We start from the raw sequence: 21,960 nt of genomic DNA, 5'->3' as shown, positions 1-21,960 counted from the left end.
CAGGGATGATGACATGGAATTGTGCCTACCTGATGTACTGGGGGAAGAAGAGGATGATTTAGTTCCCTGCTCACAAGAGCAGTGTAGAGCAGCATTTCTGTGCCCTATCAGTGCCATAATGCCCCCACTGGGTGATCACTGTGCTTCGGTTGCCTGCAGTTTCTCTCCTAGTGCTGCCATCAGCTGGGTGACATCGCCAGCTGCTCAGCAGAGTTCCACACAGGTACAGTGATCCCCATACTTGGTGCAGTGCTATCTGTCCTTCCTCTGAGCTCTGGCGACCTCAAGAGACAGATCTGCCTCTGAGGGGCTTTCTGGATAATCCCTTTGGTGCGGGGGAGGAGGTTGGGCATGTAAGGGCGGAGGGGTCTGGGGGCCCAGCTGAGCTGTCACAGCCTTCCCATCCCCTGTGCCAGCCTAGTGCTGGGGTATGGCAGCACTTGGGGAAAGGCTGAGAGCCATGGGGATGAGAGGAGAGTTGGTTCTCCATCTGTGGTGCTCTCAGTTCCCATGAGCAGCCCCTTCCTCCTGGTGATGTGGCTGCGCAGCTCTTTTGGGGATGTTTCTGCAGAACCGCCCTGCTTCGGTTCCCTCTGTGTCCCAGCATCTCCTTCTGCTTGGTGCTGGTGAGACCACGCATGGCATTGGGCCTGGGAGTCTGCATGGAATCACAGAAGCACTAGGGAAGGGACCCCCCCAGCCTCACCCTTGCTTTGGGTGGGTGCCCCCCACCGGGGCCACATCTTGGGCTGGGGCACCCCCAGCCCTGGGCAGCAGTGCTGGGCCCTCACTACTCAGAGGAGGGAAGCAGCCTCAAATAGTTCCCTTCTTCCCTTGCCCCAGCATTGTGCTTTCTGTTGCTGTGCCCCACCAGTTTTCACAGCTACCCCTTATCTCCCTGCTGATGTGGGAGCAGTGGGGCAGTCACCGGGAGCGGAGCTGATGTCCTGTTTATTTGCTGTGCACCCAGGGCTGTGCCTTGCTGCCTTCACTTCCATTTCCCTGTTGGAATTCCCATGTATGTATCACTGTTCTTCCACGCGGACTCCTTTCCAGAGCAGGGATGCAGATGTGGAGCCAGGAGCAGGACGTGAGCTCGCTGCCTCCTGTGTTGTGCTTCTGTGCAGTCTGTACTTTTAATGCAATCTGATCGCTTCTACATTGTTCGAAACGCAGGGGATCAGAAATAAGCTACCATTTGCATATGCAAATGAGATTAAGAGGAAGTCCAACCAACCCCAAAGCTCTGCTCTGATGAGAGATGGGATTGAGGGGCCGGGGTTTGCAGGGATAGCAGTGGTGAGGGCCCGGTGCAGCCAGGGCACAGACATGGGGTGCTGTGTGCAGCGCTGCGTGACATCTGTGTGCCTCACTGCCAGCGCCCTGGGTTTCTGTGTGACGTAGCCTTTAGAAATTGCTGATGGAATAGAATAAAGCAATGAAAGCAGATTTGTTTTCAAATACAAATAACACCAAGAACAAACCAATGGCACGCCCCGTGCTCACGTTGCACCCGGTGTTTGCACTGCTGTGTCGGTGCTGCCTGCTCCCTGCAATGAGTATTCTGAGTATTCCTTCCAGCACTGGGCTGTTTGGTGCACTGAGCTGAACAAACTGGGGACAGGCAGCCCATGGCCAGGATTGGAGCTGGGTAGGCTCTTAAGTCCCTCCCACCCCATATCGTTTTGGGATTTTGTGGCTCAGTGATCTGTAAGATGCCTTCCAAACCAACCCAAGCCATCCTATGGCTCTGTGATCTTCAAGGACCCTTCCAACCCAACCGTTCTATTGCTATATGATCTGTAAGGTCCTTTCCAACCCAAGCACTCTACGTCTCTATGATCTTTAAGGACCCTCCAACCCAAGCCATTCTATGATTCTGTGATCTTCAAGGGCACTTCCAACAGAACCACTCTATATCTTTGTGATCTTTAAGGACCCTTCCAACACAACCAAAGCCATCCTTTGGCTTTATGGTCCTCAAGGACCCTTCCAACCCGACCATTCTCTGGCTCTGTTATCTTTAAGGACCCTTCCAACCCAACCATTCTATTGCTCTGTGATCTATAAGGTCCCTTCCAACCCAAGCACTCTATGTCTCTATGATCTTTAAGGATCCTCCAACCCAACCCAAGCCATTCTATGAGTCTGTGATCTTCAAGGGCACTTCCAATTCAACCATTCTATGGCTCTGTGATCTTTAAGGACACTTCCAACCTGACCGTTCTGTAGTTCTGTCATCTTTAAGGACCCTTCCAACCCAATCATTCCATGGTTCTCTCATCTTTAAGGACTCTTCCAACCCAGCCATTCTATTGCTCTATGATCTATAAGGTCCCTTCCAACCCAAGCACTCTATGTCACTGCGATTTAAGGACCCTCCAACCCAACCCAAGCCATCCTATGACTCTGATCTTCAAGGGCACTTCCAACCCAACCCAAGCCATTCTATGAGTCTGTGATCTTCAAGAGCACTTCCAATTCAACCATTCTGTGGCTCTGCAATCTTTAAGGACCCTTCCAACCCAACCATTGTATCACTCTGTGATCTGTGAGGTCCCTTCCAACCCAACCACTCTATGGCTCTATGATCTATACAATCCCTTCCAACCCAGCCATTCTGTGGCTCAATGATTCCTGCCATGCTGGTGTCGGTGCCCCCGTTGTGGTCCTGGATGAAGCACCTGCTGCATGAGCACATGCTGTCCATGGTGCCCAATACAAGGAGTGCTGCGCATGTATGTACTGTGATGCTGTTCTTCTATACGATCCAGGTGCTGAGCCAGGAGTTGGCCTCAACAATCTTTGTGAGACCCTTGCAACCTGGGGTATCCTTTGGGTCACCTCCTATGGAGCAGGCATTGAGCTCAGTGATCCTTGGGGGTCACTTGCAACTCTCCGTTCTGTGGTTCCGTGTTATGAGATGTGTACTTGGTGGTCTTGAGGGTCTTTTCCAACTGGAATGGTTCTGTGGTTCTGTTTCCTGTGGGCAGCAGGTGGCCCACACCCCGTGCTGCAGGCATTGTGCCTGACAGGTCCATGCTGTGCTGCTGTGTGCTGTCACTGGACTGGGGATGGCTGGCACTGTTTTTAGCCTCCAGGTAAACACTGGTGGTGCAGCCCTGTAATTCTGGGGACACGACCCATTGGAGCCGGCCTGTGGGTCCCCTGGGAAGCAACAGAAATTTGGCATTGGATAAAAATAGAGCAGGTCCCTCCCCAAAATGCTTTCAGTGGCTGTCTGTATGCTCTTTGCTTGGTGCCTGCATGCAGTGGGCCAGGATTGCCACTTGCTCAGAGCAAACTTCAGTCTTCATGCTCCCTCTGTTCAGATCAGTGAGTGGTGCAGCCCTGGCACTGCTGCCCAAAGCTGTGGGTGCCCCATCCTGGAGGTGCCCGAGGCTACGGATGGGCAGCCTAAGCTGGAGGGAGCACCCAGCCCAAGGCAGGAGGGCTTTGGGGTCCCCGCCAATTCTGTGGTCCTCTGCTGTGATTCCATGACAAAGTGTCACTTTGTTTGCTGAAACTCTTGAGTCCAGGGACTGACCCCAGCCGTGGGAACGTGGCCCCACAGACAGTATCCTAAACCCCTTTCTCAGGAAAGGAAATCTAAAGAAACCTCGTTAGGTTTCTCAGGAAAAACCGCCGTTAATTGCGGGAGTGCCTGATAACATTTCAGACTGGGGGTTTTATAAAGCATGCATTGCTGTAAACGTGGAAGTGCGGAATTAGGCTGCCCAGACTCTTGTTATGACCCAGTACCAGTAAATATCTGTGTGCACAGGAACTGTGCATGCGTGCACAATTGACAGCTGTTTCCACTGACATCCCAAAAAGGTTCTCTTTGCTGAGTCTGAATCAGATAGCAGATCATACAGAGATAATGTTACAGCCAGGTAACCCCGGGCTGCACAGCTGTGTCCCCTCCCAACATCAGCATGCTGCTTAACAGCCCTTCATTGCCTGTTTTGACTCACACTGCTTCTGTGTTACAGCTTAATGGCCATGGCTTCCGCCACTGAGGTGCGGCCCGATAGCGCTGACCGTTGTGCAATGGGGAGGGTGGAGAGGAACCTGATGGGGTTCACCTAGGCCAAGTGCAGTGCTGAGCATGGGAAGGAATGGCAGCATGCATTGGTGCAGGTAGGTTCTCCTTCCTGCTGGGAAGGAGCTCTGTGGAGGAGGACCCCAGGAGGACAGCAGTTGACTGCTGGTTGACTAACAGTTAACCAACAGTTTACCAGTGGTTGACTGTGAGCCAGCTAAAATCAAATCCTCAGTTAACCCAGCTGCTGTGGCATGGAACGGAGACCTGACCCAGGCAGAGCAGCCCCAGCCAGCCTGGAGCACAGCCCGAGCTGGCAGCCAGCACAGCACCATGAGCGTGAGCTGAGTGCTCAGCTGCTGCCTGAAGCAGGGCTTGGGATGTGGCTGCTCATATCAGGACATGTTGGGGGCTGAGCTGCCACAAAGGAGCTGTGCGGGGAAAGATCTGGGGATCCTGGTGGACAGCAGGCTGACCGTGAGCCAGCAGTGTGCCCTGGTGGCCCAGAAGGCCAATGGGACCCTGGGGTGCACTGCACAGAGTGTGGCCAGCAGGGCAGGGAGGTGCTCCTGTCCTCTGCTCTGCACTGGGGGGGGCACAGCTGCAGCACTGTGCCCAGTGTGGGGCTCCCCAGTTCCAGGCAAACTGGGAACTGCTGGAGAGAGCCCAGCTGAAGGTGCAGAGATGGTGGGGGCTTGGAGCAGCTCCTGCTGGGGACAGGCTGAGAGCTGCGGGGCTGTGCACATGGAGGAGATAAGGCTGAGGGGAGTCTGAGCAGTGCTGGTGGATATCTGAAGGGTTGGGGTCAGGAGGAGGGAGTTGGGCTGTGTTTGGTGGTGCCCAGCACCAGGACAAGGGGCAGCGGGCACCGACTGGAGCCCAGGGAGTTGTGTGTGAGTGTGAGGAAGAGCTCTGTGCTGTGATGGTGTCAGAGCCCTGGCACAGCTGCCCGGAGAGGTGGGAGAGTCTCCTGTGCAGAGATCCAAACCTGCTGGGATGCTCTGTGTGCAGCTGCTGCAGAGAAAGAACTGCTGGGGGGGGTTGCACTGGGGGAGCTGCACAGGTCTCTTCCAGCCCCCACAGCTCTGGGATTGTTTGATTCTGTAACCATAGCACAACATCAGCACTGGCCATCGCACGTCAGCTGTGACAGCCAGAAGGAACTGAGGTGAAAACAGGTTGGTTCTGGTACTGCTGGGGCACAGCGTTGCTTCCTTTTTCTGACCTCTGTGCCCCACAGTGCCGAGCAGAGAACTCAGAGCACTGACCCGTCCTGTCTGCTCCACGTGCCCAAGTGATTCCCCTGTGGGTGGGTGCAGTCTCCACTGCACACTGGAGCTCCATGCTCTATGGGTGAGCTCTGGCTGTGTCCCGTGGCCCTGGGGAGCGGGGACTGCTGCTCTGCATGTGCTGCAGCGCCTTGGGTAGGGAGGAACTACTACAGACACACATTTTTAGGACGAATTTCTTCTCCAAAAGAGTGTTCAGGTGCTGGAATAGGCTTTCCTATTGGTTGAGTCCCCATTCCTGGAGGTTTCTAAGAACCATTTAGTTGTTGTGCTACAGAACGTGGTTTAGTGGGGAAATATTGGTGGTAGGTGGGTGGTTGGACTGGATGGTCTTGGAGGTCTTTTCTAACCTTGGTGATTCTGTGATGCTGTGATTCATCACAGAATGGTTGGACTGGAAGAGACCTCCAGCTCCCCTCTGCTGGGGGCTGTGTGTCCAGGGCCCCATCTACAGCCTTGGGTACCTCCAGGGATGGCCCTCCCAGCTCTGGGCAGCAGTGCATCTCCTCAGGGCGAAGAATTTCCCCCACATCTGACCTCATTCTCCCCTGTGTCAGTGTAAAGCCATTCCCCCTCACACCATCACTGTCAATCTCACTGCCTCCAGTCCAGCAGCCTCGCTGAGCCCTGGCCCGGCTCGTGGCTGTGGTGGCTGCACCGTTTTCCTTCAAGACTCCTCCAAAGACCCTCTACAGGTGCTGGGGGTCCCACTGTTCCCTGGGGGGGTCCTGGTGTTCCACTGGGCAGGCTGTGGGGACGGAGCCATGCGTGGTTTGGGGCTCTTTGCACAGGACTTCCCCTTCCCATGACTGCAGAGTGTTTCCAGCAATGGTCGTGGAGCAGCAGCAGGCAGCTGGGAAGCGCTTATCTCCGTGGTTGCCAGTAACCCCACGGGCCCCAAGCAGCACTTCCCTGGGACGAGATCTTGGAAACAGACGGATGATTTATTTTTTAATTACTTCCTCTTCTGCTTTAAATGTTTCTAAAGACAAATACGACTCTCCTCTTGGCACGCGCTCAAGGAACAGCGAGGGCAAATCTTTGCGACAGAGCAGAGCTCGGCTTGTGTTGGCAGCAGGAGCTAAGGAACCTCGTGGAAACTCCTGGATCTTAACTGGAACTGCCTAAGAGCAGCTTTGAGGCAGTAACGACAGCGTGGAGACGGTCAGTGTGACCAAGAGAAGGCCTGGTGTGAAAAGAGGATGAGCGCTCTGGGAAGCAGAACGGCGCTGTCTGGCTCCATGTGGGCTTTAATTTTAGCTCTGCTATAAAGGTGCCATTGCTGAGCAGCTCGCAGGATGTGTGGGGTGGGAAGGATGTGCTGAGCTCAGGCTGAGCGCTGGTGGACCCTCACTGTGTGCCAGCCCAGGGCTTGTGCTTTGTGTGCTATGAACCAAAGCGCAAGCATCTGCTCTGCACTTGGATGTGTTCCTCGATGGCACAGGACTTTCCCAGCAGTGAGGAGCTCACTTGGGCCACCGGTCCCATTCTCAACTGTTTGTCCTTCTGATTGTTATCATCCTGTGTTTATAAAGAGTCCCAAGTCCTCAGACATTACTACGGCAATCTTTAAACATTGAACTCATTCATTTTTTCCATCTATTTTGTTTTGGAGGGGGAATATACCCAGGATAGGAATTGTTTCTCTGAGGCACAACTTTCTTCATTCTGAAACATTTCTAAAACATTTTGCCTTAAACAAAGGCACTCCAGCTGCACAGTCCCAGCTCTCAGCCTGTCCTCACTGGGAGCATTTCCATCCCTGGGCCCCTCTTTGTGTCTCTCTCTCCTCTGGCCACACTCCACCAGGTGGGTGTCTGTCCTGTGCTGAGCAGTGCTCCAGGTGAGGTGCCCCAGCACAGAGCAGAGGGGCAGATCCCCTCCCTCACGCTGCTGGCTGCAGTGCTGTGGATGCAGGCAGGCTCTGCTTGTCTCTCGGTGCTGGGAGGGCACAGTGGTGCCTCGTGGTGCTGCCCTCAGCTGTCCCCCCCACACAGGGCCTTTTTGGCAGGGCTCTGCTCCATCCTTCCATCCCCCAGCCCATGGTGAGGGGTTGCTATGACCCAGGGCTTGGCTGAGCCCTGTGCCTACAGACACAGCAGCAGCTCAGGGCAGCACAAATCCAGTTGATGCCCACAACAGCAGCGAGCAGTTGGCTCATGGAGCACCGTGTTGGGGACGTGCCGGGGATGTGGGGCGCGGGCGGGCTTCCCTCCGTGGGGCAGGACACAGCGGGCAGCTCCAGCACGGCACACAGCCCTTTTGTGCTCCCCCATAGAAAAGCCATTCTTCGTGTTTGTGTCATAAATATGTAAGGAGGGAACAGTGGTGCCATTGTCTCGGAGCAGACACTCGCCGTGTTGTCCCGGCGCTGCCGTGCCCTGCGGCGAGGTGGCTTTGACAGGGCCGGCTGCGCGCTGCCCACGGGGCTGTGGTTGTGATGGGGGGCACGGAGCTCACCCCAGGGACATCCGTTGTGCTGGGACATCTCCTGCCAAGTGGGAGGGACAGCACTCCGGCTGCTTTGTGGTGTTCGTTGCAAAGCTGAGGGTGTGCAGGGTTGGATATTTCTGAATGTGCAGGCGGGCTCTGGCACGGGCTGCCCAGGGTCGGGTGTCCCCAGCCTTGGTGATGTTCAAGAATGGTGGGGATGTGGCATTTGAGGACATGGTTAGTGGGCATGGTAGAGATGGGTTGAGGTTGGGCTGGTGATCTGAGAGGTCTTTTCCAACCTGAATGATTCTAAGATTCCATCTTGTTGCTGCTCCTTAAGTGGCTGTGGCAGTGGGGTGACTGAGTGCTGAGGAAGGAGCAGGGCTGGGGCAGGATTTGGAAGTCAGAAACTGGATCTTTGAGTTCGCTGTCCCACCTGAGCCCACCTCAGGCATGTGCCTGAGCTGAACTGACACTCTCTGCCCCATTCTCTTTCTGCACAGCTTTACAAATCCTCCTGAGCTATTCCCTGCTCTCCTGGAAGTAGCAGATGCCCATGGGCTGCAGCATCCTGACTGCCTGGTGTGCTGACCTGGCTGAGCCACAGTGCCCAGCGGTCATCCCATCCCATCCCTATCCCATCCCCATCCCCATCCCCATCCCCATCCCATCCCATCCCTATCCCATCCCATCCCATCCCATCCCATCCCATCCCATCCCATCCCCATCCCCATCCCCATCCCCATCCCCATCCCCATCTTATTCCCTTCCCCATCCCCATCCCATCCCCATCCCCATTCCCATCCCATTCCCTTCCCCATCCCCATCCCAACCCATCCCATCCCATCCCATGCCATCCTCATCCCCATCCCATCCCCATCCCCATCCCCATCCCTATCCCCATCCCTATCCACATCCCATCCCATCCCATCCCATCCCATCCCATCCTATGCCATCCTCACCCCCATCCCATCCCCATCCCCATCCTCATTCCATCTTGGTGTGTGACAGTTCTTCTCTTCTTGCTGGAAACTTGGAGAGTGAATGCAAAAGCCTCCACACGAAGATTGTGTGACTGGGACAGACCTCAAAGGTGCTTCCTGCTGAAAGACAGAAATGAGAAGAATGAGGCAGGGGGGAGGTTGTCTGTCCACAGATCTGCTCCTTTGGGTTGAGACACGACAGCAAAGCAGGGGAAATGAGAGCCAGTGCTGGCTTGGTGTGTGATGGCTGAAGGTGAAAGCAAAGCAGCGGCTGCAGGTGGAGGCCGTGCAGTGATGAAGGCTTTGTGGGAGCACTCAGGTTGTGGATGTGTGTCTATCCATGGATTGGGTCCTGGTAGGTGAGAAGCTAGCCGTGAGCCATGGGATTCCATAGTTCTGTGATATTCAAGGACCTTTTCAACCCAACCATTCTGTGGTTCTATGGCTCTGTGATAGGAACTGTGCTGCTAGCGTGACGTGCCACCTGCACTGTGCACAGGGATGTGTTGAGCCTCGAGCTTCTGCAGCCTTGTTCTGCTCTCTCCTATGTGTGCCCCACCAGCAGGAGCTGGGAGCCCCATGCTACACCTGTCTTGTGATGGGCTCATGCATGTAGGTAGGGTCAGTTCAGAGTTGTGCCGTTCTCTGCAGCCCTGCCTCATCCTCTGCTCTTTGCATCATTCCTAACTTCATCACAGCAGCTCAGCATTGTGGGCTTTTAATCTCAGACACCTTGTGTACTCTGATACCAGCTGGCATTAAACACACTCTGCTCTGAGGAACACCCAGTGCCAGTGGGCAGTGCCAGGCTGAGATGTCCTGGCATTTGGCAGCAGCCTCAGTTGATGCAATCACTCGCACTGCTTGCAGGGCGGTTGCCCAAGTGCTGCTTACATGGTTCCACGAGGATCCGGGGTCACCAGGAGCAGCACAGAGGGCTTGGAGGTGGTGTTGGGTGTGAGCAGTGAGCCCTGTGCAGAAGCCCCAGGTCCCCTTCCAGATCATCCCAGGGCTTTGTGTCATGGGGGTTAATGCTGGCATGCAGGAAACCACCTATATAACTATGCTCTGTGTTGTTGTGGCCTGAAGTACTCCACGGTGCTGTCAGACAGCTGAACTTACTGACATGTCAGCTCCGAGGTGTGGGGAGCTCCTTGGAAGCCTGTCGTAGAAACATGTGATGGTTGGATTGGAGGAGTCCTTAGAACTATAGAGTGGTTGGGATGGAAAGGTCCTTAAGGATTGCAGAAGCATAGAATGGTTGGGTTGGAAAGGTCCTTGAAGATGGCAGAAGCATAGAATGGTTGGGTTGGAAGGGTCCTTGAAGATGGCAGAAGCATAGAATGGTTGGGTTGGAAAGGTCCTTGAAGATGGCAGAAGTGTAAAATGGTTGGGTTGGAACGGTCCTTGAAGATGGCAAAGCGTAGAATGGTTGGGTTGGAAGGGTCCTTGAAGATGGCAGAAGCATAGAATGGTTGGGTTGGAACGGTCCTTGAAGATGGCAGAAGCATAGAATGGTTGGGTTGGAAGGGTCCTTGAAGATGGCAAAGCGTAGAATGGTTGGGTTGGAACGGTCCTTGAAGATGGCAGAAGCATAGAATGGTTGGGTTGGAAGGGTCCTTGAAGATGGCAGAAGCATAGAATGGTTGGGTTGGAAGGGTCCTTGAAGATGGCAGAAGTATAGAATGGTTGGGTTGGAACGGTCCTTGAATATCACAGGAATGGTTGTGTTGAAAGGGACTTTGGAGGTTATAAGAATCCTAGGGTGTCTTGGGTTGGAAAAGTCCTGAAAGATCATAGAGCCGTGGGATGGTTGGGTTGGAAGGATCTTCAAAGGTCATACAGCCACATGATGGTTGTGTTGGAAGGGTCCTTAAAGATCACAGAAAAACAGAATGGCAACAGAGCTGCAGCTCCTTGCCTCCTGCACTTACCCTGCCCAGCACCTCTATCTCCTCTCTTGGTTTAAAGCCATTCCGTGTCCCATCGCTCTCTGCCCATGTACAAAACCTCTCTCCTGATGTGTGTCAGCCCCTTCAGGCACTGAGGGCTGCACTGAGGTCACTTCCCCAGGCAGCACTGTCCCCACTGTCCCCATTGTCCCCACTGTCCCCAACGTGCCAGCGCTGCCTGCCTGGGGTTAAGGTCACTGCTCGTGGTGCGTCAGCCAAATGTTTAACTTTTTGCTTATTTAGAGTTTCCTGTATTGTGATAAGATCTCGTAAACTTTCCTGATGTAGCCTGACTTTAACCCTGGCTGTCCATACTGCCTTGGCAGCAGTGTCCAGGTGTCACCATCTAATGCTGCTGGCCTCACCAAGGGGCAGGAAGGAAGGAGCAAAGCATGGCAGATGCGCCAGCACCGGGCACACATACATGCCAAGGAAAGCACAGAGGTTTCTAAGTAATGAGGCTGAGCTGCTGGTAAGGAGCTCTGCAGTGAAAGCCCTGGGTCTACTGGTGGCCCTGGAGGCCAATGGGACCCTTGGCTGCACTGCACAGAGCGTGGTCAGCAGGACAGAGAGGTGCTCCTGCCCTTTGCTCTGCACTGGGGGGCGGGGGGGGCACAGCTGCAGCACTGTGCCCAGTGTGGGGCTCCCCAGTTCCAGGCAAACTGGGAACTGCTGGAGAGAGCCCAGCTGAGGGTGCAGAGATGGGCCTGGAGCAGCTCCTGATGGGGACAGGCTGAGAGCTGTGGGGCTGTGCACATGGAGGAGTGAAGGCTGAGGGGGTCTGAGCAGTGCTGGTGGATATCTGAAGAGTGCGGGTAAGAAGTAGGGGGCTGGGCTGTGTTTGGTGGTGCCCAGCACCAGGACAAGGGGCAGTGGGCACAGACTGGAGCCCAGGGAATTGTGTGTGAGGGTGAGGAAGAGCTCTGTGCTCTTCCTAGGATAAGAGGGGATGGCCTCACGTTGTGCTGGGGAGGGTCAGGTTGGAGACTGAGAACAATTTCTTTTCCAAAGTGCAGTCAGCACTGGCGCAGGCTGCCCAGGGGTGTGGGGGGCTTGGGGGTTCCCCATCCTTGGGGGTGGTCAAGAACTGCAGAGATGTGGCACTTAATGGGCACGGTGGGGGATGGACCAGGGTTGGACTTGGTGCTCTCGGAGGTCTTTTCCAACCTGAATGATTCTATGATTCTGTGACCAACAGCAAGCACCTGTCCCCACTGCACGGAGCTAGCTGCAGTGCAGTGTGCGTGGCAGCAGCAGCGTTGCACTGTGTCCCAGTGTTGGCACACCTTCTCTGGGCTCCCTGCATGGCCACTGAAGCTGGCTCTGGGCGCAGGGTTCGGCTGACGTGATTCTCAGCACCGTTTTCCTCCTAATTTGGCACTGACCTTTCCGTTTTGGTCCTTTTGGACTAAAAGTGGCATCCCTCCCAATGCTGTGTCCTGCTAAATTCAGCTGTGGCCACGCAGTGGTGAGTGGGGCGGTGGTGCTGGGGATGGGTGCCGAAAATATCCCTCCTGCAGCACCCCCCCCTTCTCCCACCAGGCTCCTCCTGCAGAGGGGATGTCCGTACCCCCAGGACAGGGCTGAAGTCAGGCCTTGCAGCAATGCAAATCCTTTAGCACGGCTATCCCCTCTACAGGGTTAGTGCAGAAGCTGTGCAGGAGCAGAACCCCCGCGGTTCTCTTTGCCATCATCTGACTCCGTGCTGCAGCAGCGCGACCTTAAGCAGTGCTGGCTTCATCCCCCACATCCCCATCTCTCTGCTCAGAGGCATCATGGACAGGGAATGACTTGAAGGCCGCTCACTTTGCTGGGGTTTAGCCCAGCCAGGGGAAGTCCTGGGCAATGCCCTTTGGCAGCGGTGTGGGTTTCAGGATGTGAAGCCATGGGGCAGCCACGAGCCCTAGGGGAGCTCAAAAAAACACAGAGCAGCTTGGTTCCATTGTTCAGGGAAATGTCAAGAGCTAATTTGGAGATAAGGAGCAGAAGGAAGGAAACTTTCACATTACACTTGGCCAGAGCACTGCTGCACTTCTGCTTTGCTGGCTGGAACACCTGCTAAGAGTGAGCTGTGCCAGGGCGAGTGCAGGGGGCCGGGGTCAGTCCTGCTGTGGCCAGGCACGCAGCTTCAGCCCCTAATGCCCTTCTTGTTCCCACAGGGAGCGGGGACGGCCAGGGACAAATCCTGCAGCGCTTCCCCGAGAAGGACTGGGAGGACAACCCCTTTCCTCAAGGCATCGAGTTGGTGAGTCTGCCCCTCTGGGACCCTCTCGTGCCCACCACAGCCCCCCTGCAAACCCTTCCGTTGCTGCAGCTCCCCTATGGGAGCTCGCCCTGCTGCAGGCCTGGATGTGCTTTGCTAACATCTATGTGCCAAGGGGGGTGGCATCCTTTGACATCCTTTCCCCACCCTCCAGCCATGTTCTCATGCTGCTGCACGGCCCTTTGAGGCTGTACCCACTGCTGGGCTGTACCCAGAAAGTGGCACACCCAGCTCAATTTGGCACTGCGTGGGTTCTTTGCAAACCAGTTTTTAACTAATCAAGGCTAAGAGGATTGTTCTCTGTTTCTAAGTTTGAGCAGAAGTTCTTGGAAAACCTTTCCCTGCTGCATTTCTCCCTGCTCTGGAGGACAGCAGTGTGGACTCCAACCTGGCGAGGCTCTGCACTCCTCTTCCCCTTTGCAGTTCTTCTTCGTTTCTGGCTGAAGCACAGCACAGAACATGAATACAAGTGGAGTTTCAGAGGGCTCTGTGCTGCCTTATGACCCTGACAATTCCAGGGCCCATCTGATTTGTTGTTCCCCTCACTCTGCTACTGCTGCTTCCAGGAGCACCCATTCCCTATGCTGCAGCACTGAGAGGTGGTGCCACTGAGAGCCCCCCATGCTTGGAGGGGTGTGGGGGTGTGGAAATGCTACCCACAGCCCTCTCTGCTGCCCTTAGTGCCACAGAGCAGCACCTTGCTGCTCCATTGGGAACATGCAGGATGTGCTGAGGGTGATCTCCAAGCAGGTTTAGTGCTGGCCAGGACAGTCACAGAACTATAGAATGATACAAAGGTTGGGTTGGAAGCGGCCCCCCAGGCTCCCTGCCATGGGATGGGTGCCCTCCTCAAATTAAGTCTGCCCAGGACCCCATCTATGGCCTTGAGTACCTCCAGGAATGGGGCACCCACAGCTCTGGGCAGCAGTGCCAGGGGTGCACCACTCACTTATGGGTTCCTGGTGCAGAAGTGGCTGGTGCACCCAGTCCCCATCCAGGTCTGTCCCAACTACTTTGCTGCACAGAGGGCTTAGCCTTGGGAGTGTGTTTCTTTAGAGCACAGAACCCCAGAACCATGGGGGCTGGAAAGGACCTGTGCAGCTCCTCCACTGCAACCCCCCCAGCAGTTCCTTGCAGCAGCTGCACACAGAACGTCCCGGCAGGTTTGGACCTCTGCACAGAAGGAGACTCCCCCACTTCCCTGGGCAGCTGTGCCAGAGCTCTGCCACCCTCACAGCACAGAGCTCTTCCTCACCCTCACACACAACTCCCTGGGCTCCAGTCTGTGCCCACTGCCCCTTGTCCTGGTGCTGGGCACCACCAAACACAGCCCGGCCCCCTCCTCCTGACCCCCTGTGCTGTGGGGGCCTGACTTTTGTCCTTGGCCACTTCCAACCTTTCATGGCATCCTTCAGAGCTGGCCACCATCTCCATCATCCCATGCGTGCTGGTGCTGGAGAACCTGCATGCTGGCTGTGACCGTGTGAGGCTGATAGGACACCCCATGCACGCCATTCCTTTTGGAATCATAGAACTGTGGAATCATCCAGATTGGAAAAGCCCTCCAAGATCATCCAGTCCAACCACTGATCCATCCCACCATGCCCATCTGTCCCCAAGTGCCACATCCCCATGTTCCTTGAAAACCCCAAGATACGTGGACTCCCCATTGCTCTGGGCAACCTGTGCCAGTGCTGACTGCTCCTTTGGAGAAGAAATGCTTCCTAAATATCCAACCTGACCCTCCCCTGGCACATCTTGAGGCCATCGCCTCTCCTCACGCTCACCTGGAAACTACTGGGCACTGCTGGCGTTTGCGAGAGACAGCTTCCAGGCGAGTTCCTGCTAGGAGCAAGCAGCTCATTGAGCAGAGAACATCGGAGCTGGACGTGTCTCTCAGTCCCTGTCCTCATCCCCTGCCTCATCCAGGTATCGTGTGGCTGCTGCACTGCATCACACCCAGCAGCGAGCGTGCCGTGCCGTCGGAGCAGATGTGGTGAACCTTTCTTCTGTCTCACACTCACCACAATTCCATCACAGTTCTGGACTTTGCTATTTACTTTGTCTGAGGCAAAAAATAGACATTATTTTTCTGCTTCGTGCTTCCTTGTTGTCTGTAGGACACTCGGGAATCGTTCCAAGGAAGAGGAAAGTTGTGCTTTTTTTCCCAAGGGTCGAATCATCCAGCCAAAAAATCCGTGGAATCTAAACAACGGCAGTCTCGTCCCTCTGGGAGCTGCTGGGTGGCTCTGAGGCGTTCCTTAGTTGTCGGAAGCCCTTCAGCTTTTGGGCTGAAAACAAGGCAATTTGGGAAGATGGAGCCGACCTCACTGTGAGGGGCTTCTGTGGTGCATTATGGTGTGGTCACATCAGCACTGAATGGTTCATGCAAGGAGAGCAATTTCTGGTGTCGTAGCTTCTGCGCCTGCTTGCTGACAGCATTTCCAGACAGAAATCTTTGTGGTTTTTCAATGGAAGCTCCTCCACAGCCAGAGGACATTGAGCACTTCTTGCTTTGGGAGCATTGCTCCTGCCCAGTGGCTGAGGATGGCTGTCTCCAAGCTGGGTGCACGGTTTTTTGGGTGTCAGTGTGGCTTTGAGCTGGGAGCTTTGAGCTGCACCAGCGAGGCGTGTGTTGCAGCAACGAGGGTTGCTGCTGATGCTGAAGGTTGTAGGGCTGTTGTAGAGTGCTGTGCCTGCTGGTTCTTCCTGCTCTGGTGTGTGTGTTGGTGCAATTCCTCCTCTGCTGCCTGTAGCCTTTGTTCGTACGTCGGTCTGCAGGAGGATAGTGCAGGTCTGCCTTGCATACATGGAATCACAGAATGGTTTGAGTAAGAAGGACCTTCATGGAACCACAGAACGGTTTGGGTTGGAAGGGTCTATAGGATAACAGAATAGTTTGGGTTGGAAGGGACCTTCATGGAATCATAAAATGATTTGAGTTAGAAGGGACCATTGGATTACAGAATGGGTTGGAAGGGGACCTTCATGGAATCATAGAATGTTTTGGATTGGAAGGGATGTTCATGAAATCATGGAATGATTTGAGTTGGAAGGGACCTTCATGGAATCACAGAATGGTTTGAGTTGGAAGGACCTTGATGGAATCACAGAATGATTTGGGTTGGAAAGGATCTTCATAAGATCACAGAACGTGTTGAGTTGAAAGGGATCTTTATAGGATCACAGAATGGGTTGAGTTGGAAGAGACCTTAATGGAGTCACTGAATGGTTTGGGTTCTGTAGGGTTGGTTCTGGGAATGCTGCTCTTATCTTCCACAGAGTTGTGCCCATCTTTCAGGGAGAGCACTGATCATCACTTGTCCTTCCTGAAGGCTTGGAGCTGTGTCAGGGGAAGGCCAGGTGGGGTTAGGGAAAGGTTCTGCACCAGAAGGTGGTGGGCATGCAACAGGTTCCCCAGTAGGCAGTGGGCATGGCCCCAAGATGACAGAGCTCAGGGAGCATTTGGACAGTGCTCTCAGACATAGGGGTTGGGTTTTGGTTGTGTTGTGTGGAGCGAGGAGTTGGACTCAGTGGGTCCCTTCCAACTTCAGAGGTTCTGTGTGGTTTGGCAGAAGGATCTGGATAGGTGGGATCGATGTTGTGTAGCAGTCAGGCCAAATGAGAGGTGTGACACTTGGGCCACAACAACCCCACGCAGCACTGCAGGCTTGGGGCAGCGGGGCTGCCCTGTGCTATGTTGGAGCGGAGCTGGATGTATGTCCTGGAGCACATGGAGTGTGATTATGGGGTACGGAGAGCAGCCAAGGGTTGCAGAACTGCAGTAGGTTAGAAACTGCTTCACTCATCAAGGGCTGGAGCTGACTTTGGGGTCATCCTGTCCCTGCTGCCCTGTTTTCAACCTCCCTTCTGTCACCCTGCGCTCAGAAACCACTGCCTTTTTCTGCTCTTTCCATGGAGTCCCGAGAACATCAGGGAATTTTCCAGTGCTCACCAACCCAATGCGGATGCTGAGAAGGGGAAGGGCAGGAAAATCCCTTGAGATTTGGAAACCACATAAGGAGTTCTGGGGCTGGACTTACCCACAGGCACTCGGGAAGTCCCCAGGAAGCAGTGAAGCCCTGCAGGGCTGCATTGGCAATGCAAGGAGTGCCACCTTCCGGAGCATCGTGCCCTGCTTTGGGCTGGTTTAACTCTACTCCCTGAGGTTAATGTGGGGCTGGCTTGGATTTATGAGAAATAAAGTTGCTAACATACCGATGCTTTAGCCCTGCAGCCCTCAGCCCCACTCTTCCTGCAGCAAAGGAGGGGCATGGGGCAACGTGCAGCCCCATCCACACTGCTGACCCCATCCCCTGCCCTGTCTCGCAGTTCTGCCAGCCCAGCGGTTGGCAGCTGTTCACAGAGAGGAACCCCCCCACCTTCTTCGTGGCCGTGCTGACCGACATCAACTCAGAGAGGCACTACTGCGCCTGCTTCACCTTCTGGGAGGCTGTGGAGAGCACGCAGGTACAGCGGGGCTGGGGAAGGGGTGGGGGCTTCTCTGGGTGTCCCCTTGGTGGAAGAACCTGGGATTAAGGATTGGGAAGGGTGTCTGTGCCTGAGCTGGGGCTGATATCTGTGTCTCCACAGCCTCAAAGCCACCCCAGGAATGGAGAGGAGGAGGAAGAGGAATCGGCTTCTCCCGTCCAACCGGCGCAGCTCTTTGCTCCCAAGAGCCTGGTGCTGGTGTCGAGGCTGGACCACGCCGAGGTGTTCAGGGTAAGTGCGTGGGGCAAGGAGAGGCAGTGAGCAGCCCCAGCATGGAGCTGGCAGTGCTGGGAGCAGCTGGAAGCTCAGCACGGGGCCAGCTCTGCACCCAGCGTCGCAGAACAGCACAGCCACCCAATTCTGTGAATGCAACACCCGTGAAGAACAGCCCGTTCCTTTGGGGACCTTTATCTCTGCCACCTTTGTTTTCTCTCAGCTCACTGTGTTATGTGGCTGTGACAGGTGTGGGAGGGCACGAGCTGCTTGCAGGTGGCACCAGCTGCCTTGCACTGCTGCTTGTGGTCCAAGGGATCCAAAGGAGGAGTCCATCTGGGGCGTACAGAAGACTTGCTGCTAGCCTGGGTGCTGGCTGAGCATCCCATATGGAGGAGGACGGCTCCATCACACTTCTCCCTATTCTCCTTGTTTCCCTCCCACTGTGGGGTATTGCTTCTGGGCAGCTGCTTGGAGCTCTTGCTCTCAGCCTGCCCCAGCGTGGGGTGCTCCATCAGAGTGTTCAGCCACTACTGGGATTGAGAAGGACTGTCAGAGAATAAGGTCACCCATTCTTCAGCCTAGAGCTGTTACAAATGTCAGGCTTCTCAGGATGCCCCAATCTTCAGCCTAAACCTGCAAACTTCAGGCTTTCTAGAACACCAAAGGGACATCCTATGCGGACGACTGCTCCCACTCCAGCTCAGGCACAGAGCAGCTGGAGAGGGATGCCAAGGATCACCTTGTAGGTGGGGGTTAGAGATCAGAGAATTATAGAACCATTCAGGTTGGAAAAGAGTTCTGAGATCACCAAGTCCAACCCCAACCCACTCCCACTGTGCCCACTGACCATGTCCCCATGTGCCACATCCCCACATTCCCTGAATACCCCTAGGGATGGGGAGATCCCCACTGCCCTGTGCAGTCTGTACCAGTCCTTGACTGCTCTTTAGGGAAGAAATGTTCCCAGTACCCAACCTGACCTCCAGGAATGGAGGCTGCTTGGCCTCTGGGCAGCCTGTGCCAGTGCTCTGGCACTGAACCATAACACAGTGCTGTGTGTGTAGGTAGAATCGCAGAATCATGGAATGTTTTGGTTAGGAAGGGACCTTTGTAGACTCATGGAATCATGGAATGGGTTTAGTTGGAGAGGACCTTCACAGAGTCACAGAATGGTTGGGGCTGGAAGGGCCCTCTGAAAGCCACCAGGTTGGTTTCTGTGCTGTGCTGAGCACTCCCCATCTGGACGCAGTGCTCCTTCCGTCCCCCAGCTTGTACTGATGGTGGGGGTTACTGGGAGGTTCTGACCATGAGTTGGGCCCACGTTGGCTGATAGGTGGTCACAAAGCAGCAAGTGAGAGCAGTGAGACTGACAGGAACATGTGAGCAGCAGAGATCTTGGATCGTGAGTCCATTTCCCTTGTTGTGAGCAGTTCATTGTATGGCATCATCACCTCCACAGAGCTGAGATGCTCTGACATGCACAACTTGTTTGGTGTTGGAGGGCAGAGCCAGGTGAGCCAGGCTGCTGTGCAGAAAAAACAGCTCATGCTTGGGGATGATTTTGGCTGAAATTGGGTCATCTGGTTTATTGCAAGAGAAAGACATTTCCTGCAGAGGTTTGTTCTCTGCATGGCAGTGCTTCCCAGCCCATGTTACTTCACCAGCGTGGGGCACTTGGGGTCAGTGGGCACATGGGAGGTGGGCTGAGATCAGGCTGGGTGTTCTCAGGGGTCTTTTGAAATCTTCAAATGGTTCTGTGATTCTGTGATTTCTTGCTGATGTGAGGAGATGGTTTGAAGAGAAAAAGCAAAGGGTGCCTTGAAGACAGATTCCTCAAATTCTTGATTGATCTGAGTGTTCCAGCAGCCAATCCATGTCCCGGAGGACGTGCTGCTGGACACTGCCCCATGATGCATCCTGTGCTGGAGCCGATGCTGGCTCCCAGTGCAGAGGAATCAGTGCCCAACCCTCAGGGAGAAATGGCTCCTTCCTTCATGCCCTATGTTTGAGGCTTTGAGTGGGACCTGATGCAGACCTGCAGGGACCAGGCACCTCCCTCTGCTCATGCTGACGCGGTGGGGATGGCGGGGAGGGGGGTCAGTGTTGCTGGCTGGAGGCAGAGTGCATGCTGTATACCCCATCAGGCAGAGAGGTTGGAGGGAAGACCTGAAGCACTGCAGCCAGGAGCCATGGGCTGTACTCCTTCTTGGGGACAGGCACTGGGCAGGGTGGTGCTGCTGGGGACCAGGAGGTGGCTGCTTCCTGCAGCAACGCTCAGCCACGCTGTGCTTCCCTCTGCAGAACAGCCTGGGCTTGATCTACACCATCTACGTGGACGGGCTGAACGTATCCCTGGAGAATGTCATTGGGAACCTGCTGACATGCACCATCCCCATCACCGGTGGAGCCCAGGTGGGTGCCCCCCAACCTCCCTGCACTGCCTCGTTCCCAGCCCCATGGCATGGGGCAGAGCTGTGCTGCGTGGCTGCGTTCTGCTCCTGCCTGCCTGACCCTCCTGCAGGCAGCAGCTCGCTGCACCAGCTGCTGGGGGACTGCTGCATGCCCTGCTGCTGGCAGGGCCTGGCTCGTGCAGGCAGCACCTTTCCAAGTGCTGTAGAGCAGAACAATGCAGCTCCATCAGCTGGAGCAGCTCAGCCCCAGGGGCAGCTGAGAGCACCTCGCTGTGGGTCAGCAGCTTTGTTCCTTCCCCCTCCACCCCCCCCGCAGGAGCTGCGTAGATCAGTTCATGCTGTGCAAATCCCTGCTGTGGTCTGTGGTCTCCCTGCTTTGGAGAGGTCCCACTGCTCTTCTTGGGCCCATCTGAGCGCACAGAACTTTGCTCTGGGTCAAGAGGCACAGGCTGTGCTTGTCTGTGGTCCCAAGGTTTGAGCACAGACTTAGATAGGAAGGACATTTGGGGCATAGGTAAATGGATGAAACATTGGCTGTGTCTTCAGAGCACTTGGAACCAGTGGCATGTGTGTCAATGTTCAAGTAGTCCTAAAAAGAGGAGCAGAACGGAGTGAGCTCCCATCCTGAAGACATTGATGCTTTTTCACACCCCTCTGTCCAAACTTCCCAAGCTTTCTGAGCATTAAACATTAAAGCAGCACAGCAGATGAGTTCCCACTTAGATATCATACCTGACTCTTGGAAAAGAAGGCACAAAATGAGGTTGGTAGCTTCTGGTTCTGATGTGGAAGGTGCTCCCGCTCCAGGAGGGCAGCAGGTGGGTGAGTGATGGAGATGGGAGAGGTGGGCAGCTCCCAGGCAGATCCTCTCACAGAAGATGTTTGAAGACAGCAGCACAGCCCCTCTGGAGTTGTTCTACCACACTAACACTTGGAAAGCAGCTGCAGAGGTGGGATGTGTCCGTGCACTCAGCCAAAGGCAGCACCCGGGGGGAAGGAGCATGGCAGCACTGCAGCTCTGTGCCTGCAGGCAGAGGCTCTCCCCATCGCCGAGCCCTATGATCCCAAGGGGGTTTTTGCTCCCTGTCCCCATGCAGGCTGTTGGTTTGGGTGCTTTGTGCCGGGCACAGGCTATGCTTTCAGGCTGACCTCGTGCCCCAGTGCTCCTGTGTGCAGTGCTGGCCCTGGGGCTGGCTGCCAGTCACACCTGGTGCTCTGGAGAAGCAGGCGAGCCACCAACTGAGCCCATGGCCGTGCCTGGCTGGGTGCGGGCACCCAACAACATCCCACCCCATCTGGTTCCTCCCAGCTGGAGCTCGCACACAGCAGGAGGAAGGCAGTGAGCCGTGCTTTGGGCGCTGCCATTTGTCACCTCCCCGTGCTGGGGACACACAGCACGCTGCGGGGAGGACGGTGTGTTGGTGGCGCTCCCCTCCCTGTGCTTTCCCTCTGCTCCCGCTGTGTCCAAACGCTCTTTCTCAGTGTGGTGGTGGCTGCTTTGCTTTGTCTGTGTGCACCTCTCCTCCTCTGAGAGCTCTGCTCCCCGCTTTGTGCCTCTATCCCCCCTCATCCAGCTGTGTTTGTGCCTTTCTAACCGACTGTGCTATCTTTGTCTGTCTCTATCTCAGCCTGACGCGGACGACGAAGCAGTGGTACGCACACCTTTTCTTTCTGGGGTCTGTGTCCTCGTTAGCCCCCTTTCTTCTTCTTGTCAAAGGGTCATGCAAGCAGCTCTGGTGCTGCCACATCCACGGGGCTGGTTCCTGCCCCATGGCATTGCTTCCCCATGGTTAGGAGGCTCAGCTTGCTGCTCAGGTGCAGCTCAGGGTGCTGGCTTTGCCCGGCCAGAAGCCTTTATTGGGAGCAGCCCCCTAAGC

At 55.3% G+C, this 21,960-nt stretch overlaps 1 protein-coding gene across 8 annotated transcripts in view; it reads left to right on the top strand.

Moving 5' to 3' along the window:
* SBF1 (SET binding factor 1) overlaps positions 1 to 21,960 on the top strand; it is a 60,042-nt gene that overhangs the window by 12,243 nt on the left and 25,839 nt on the right. For all 8 annotated transcript variants that reach the window (XM_085240287.1, XM_085239922.1, XM_085240218.1 and 5 more), the window contains exons 2-5: positions 12,862 to 12,947; positions 17,298 to 17,435; positions 17,559 to 17,687; positions 19,974 to 20,084. In XM_085240287.1, the coding sequence (XP_085096413.1) occupies positions 12,862 to 12,947; positions 17,298 to 17,435; positions 17,559 to 17,687; positions 19,974 to 20,084 (464 nt within the window). The remainder of the gene's footprint in view (positions 1 to 12,861; positions 12,948 to 17,297; positions 17,436 to 17,558; positions 17,688 to 19,973; positions 20,085 to 21,960) is intronic.

The sequence above is a fragment of the Meleagris gallopavo genome, chromosome 1 (assembly GCF_905368555.1).
Source record: "Meleagris gallopavo chromosome 1, MGAL_WU_HG_1.1, whole genome shotgun sequence".
Classification (NCBI taxonomy): Eukaryota; Metazoa; Chordata; class Aves; order Galliformes; family Phasianidae; genus Meleagris; species Meleagris gallopavo.
Note: the sequence above shows the minus strand (reverse complement) of the source record. Positions and strands in the feature narration are given on the sequence as shown.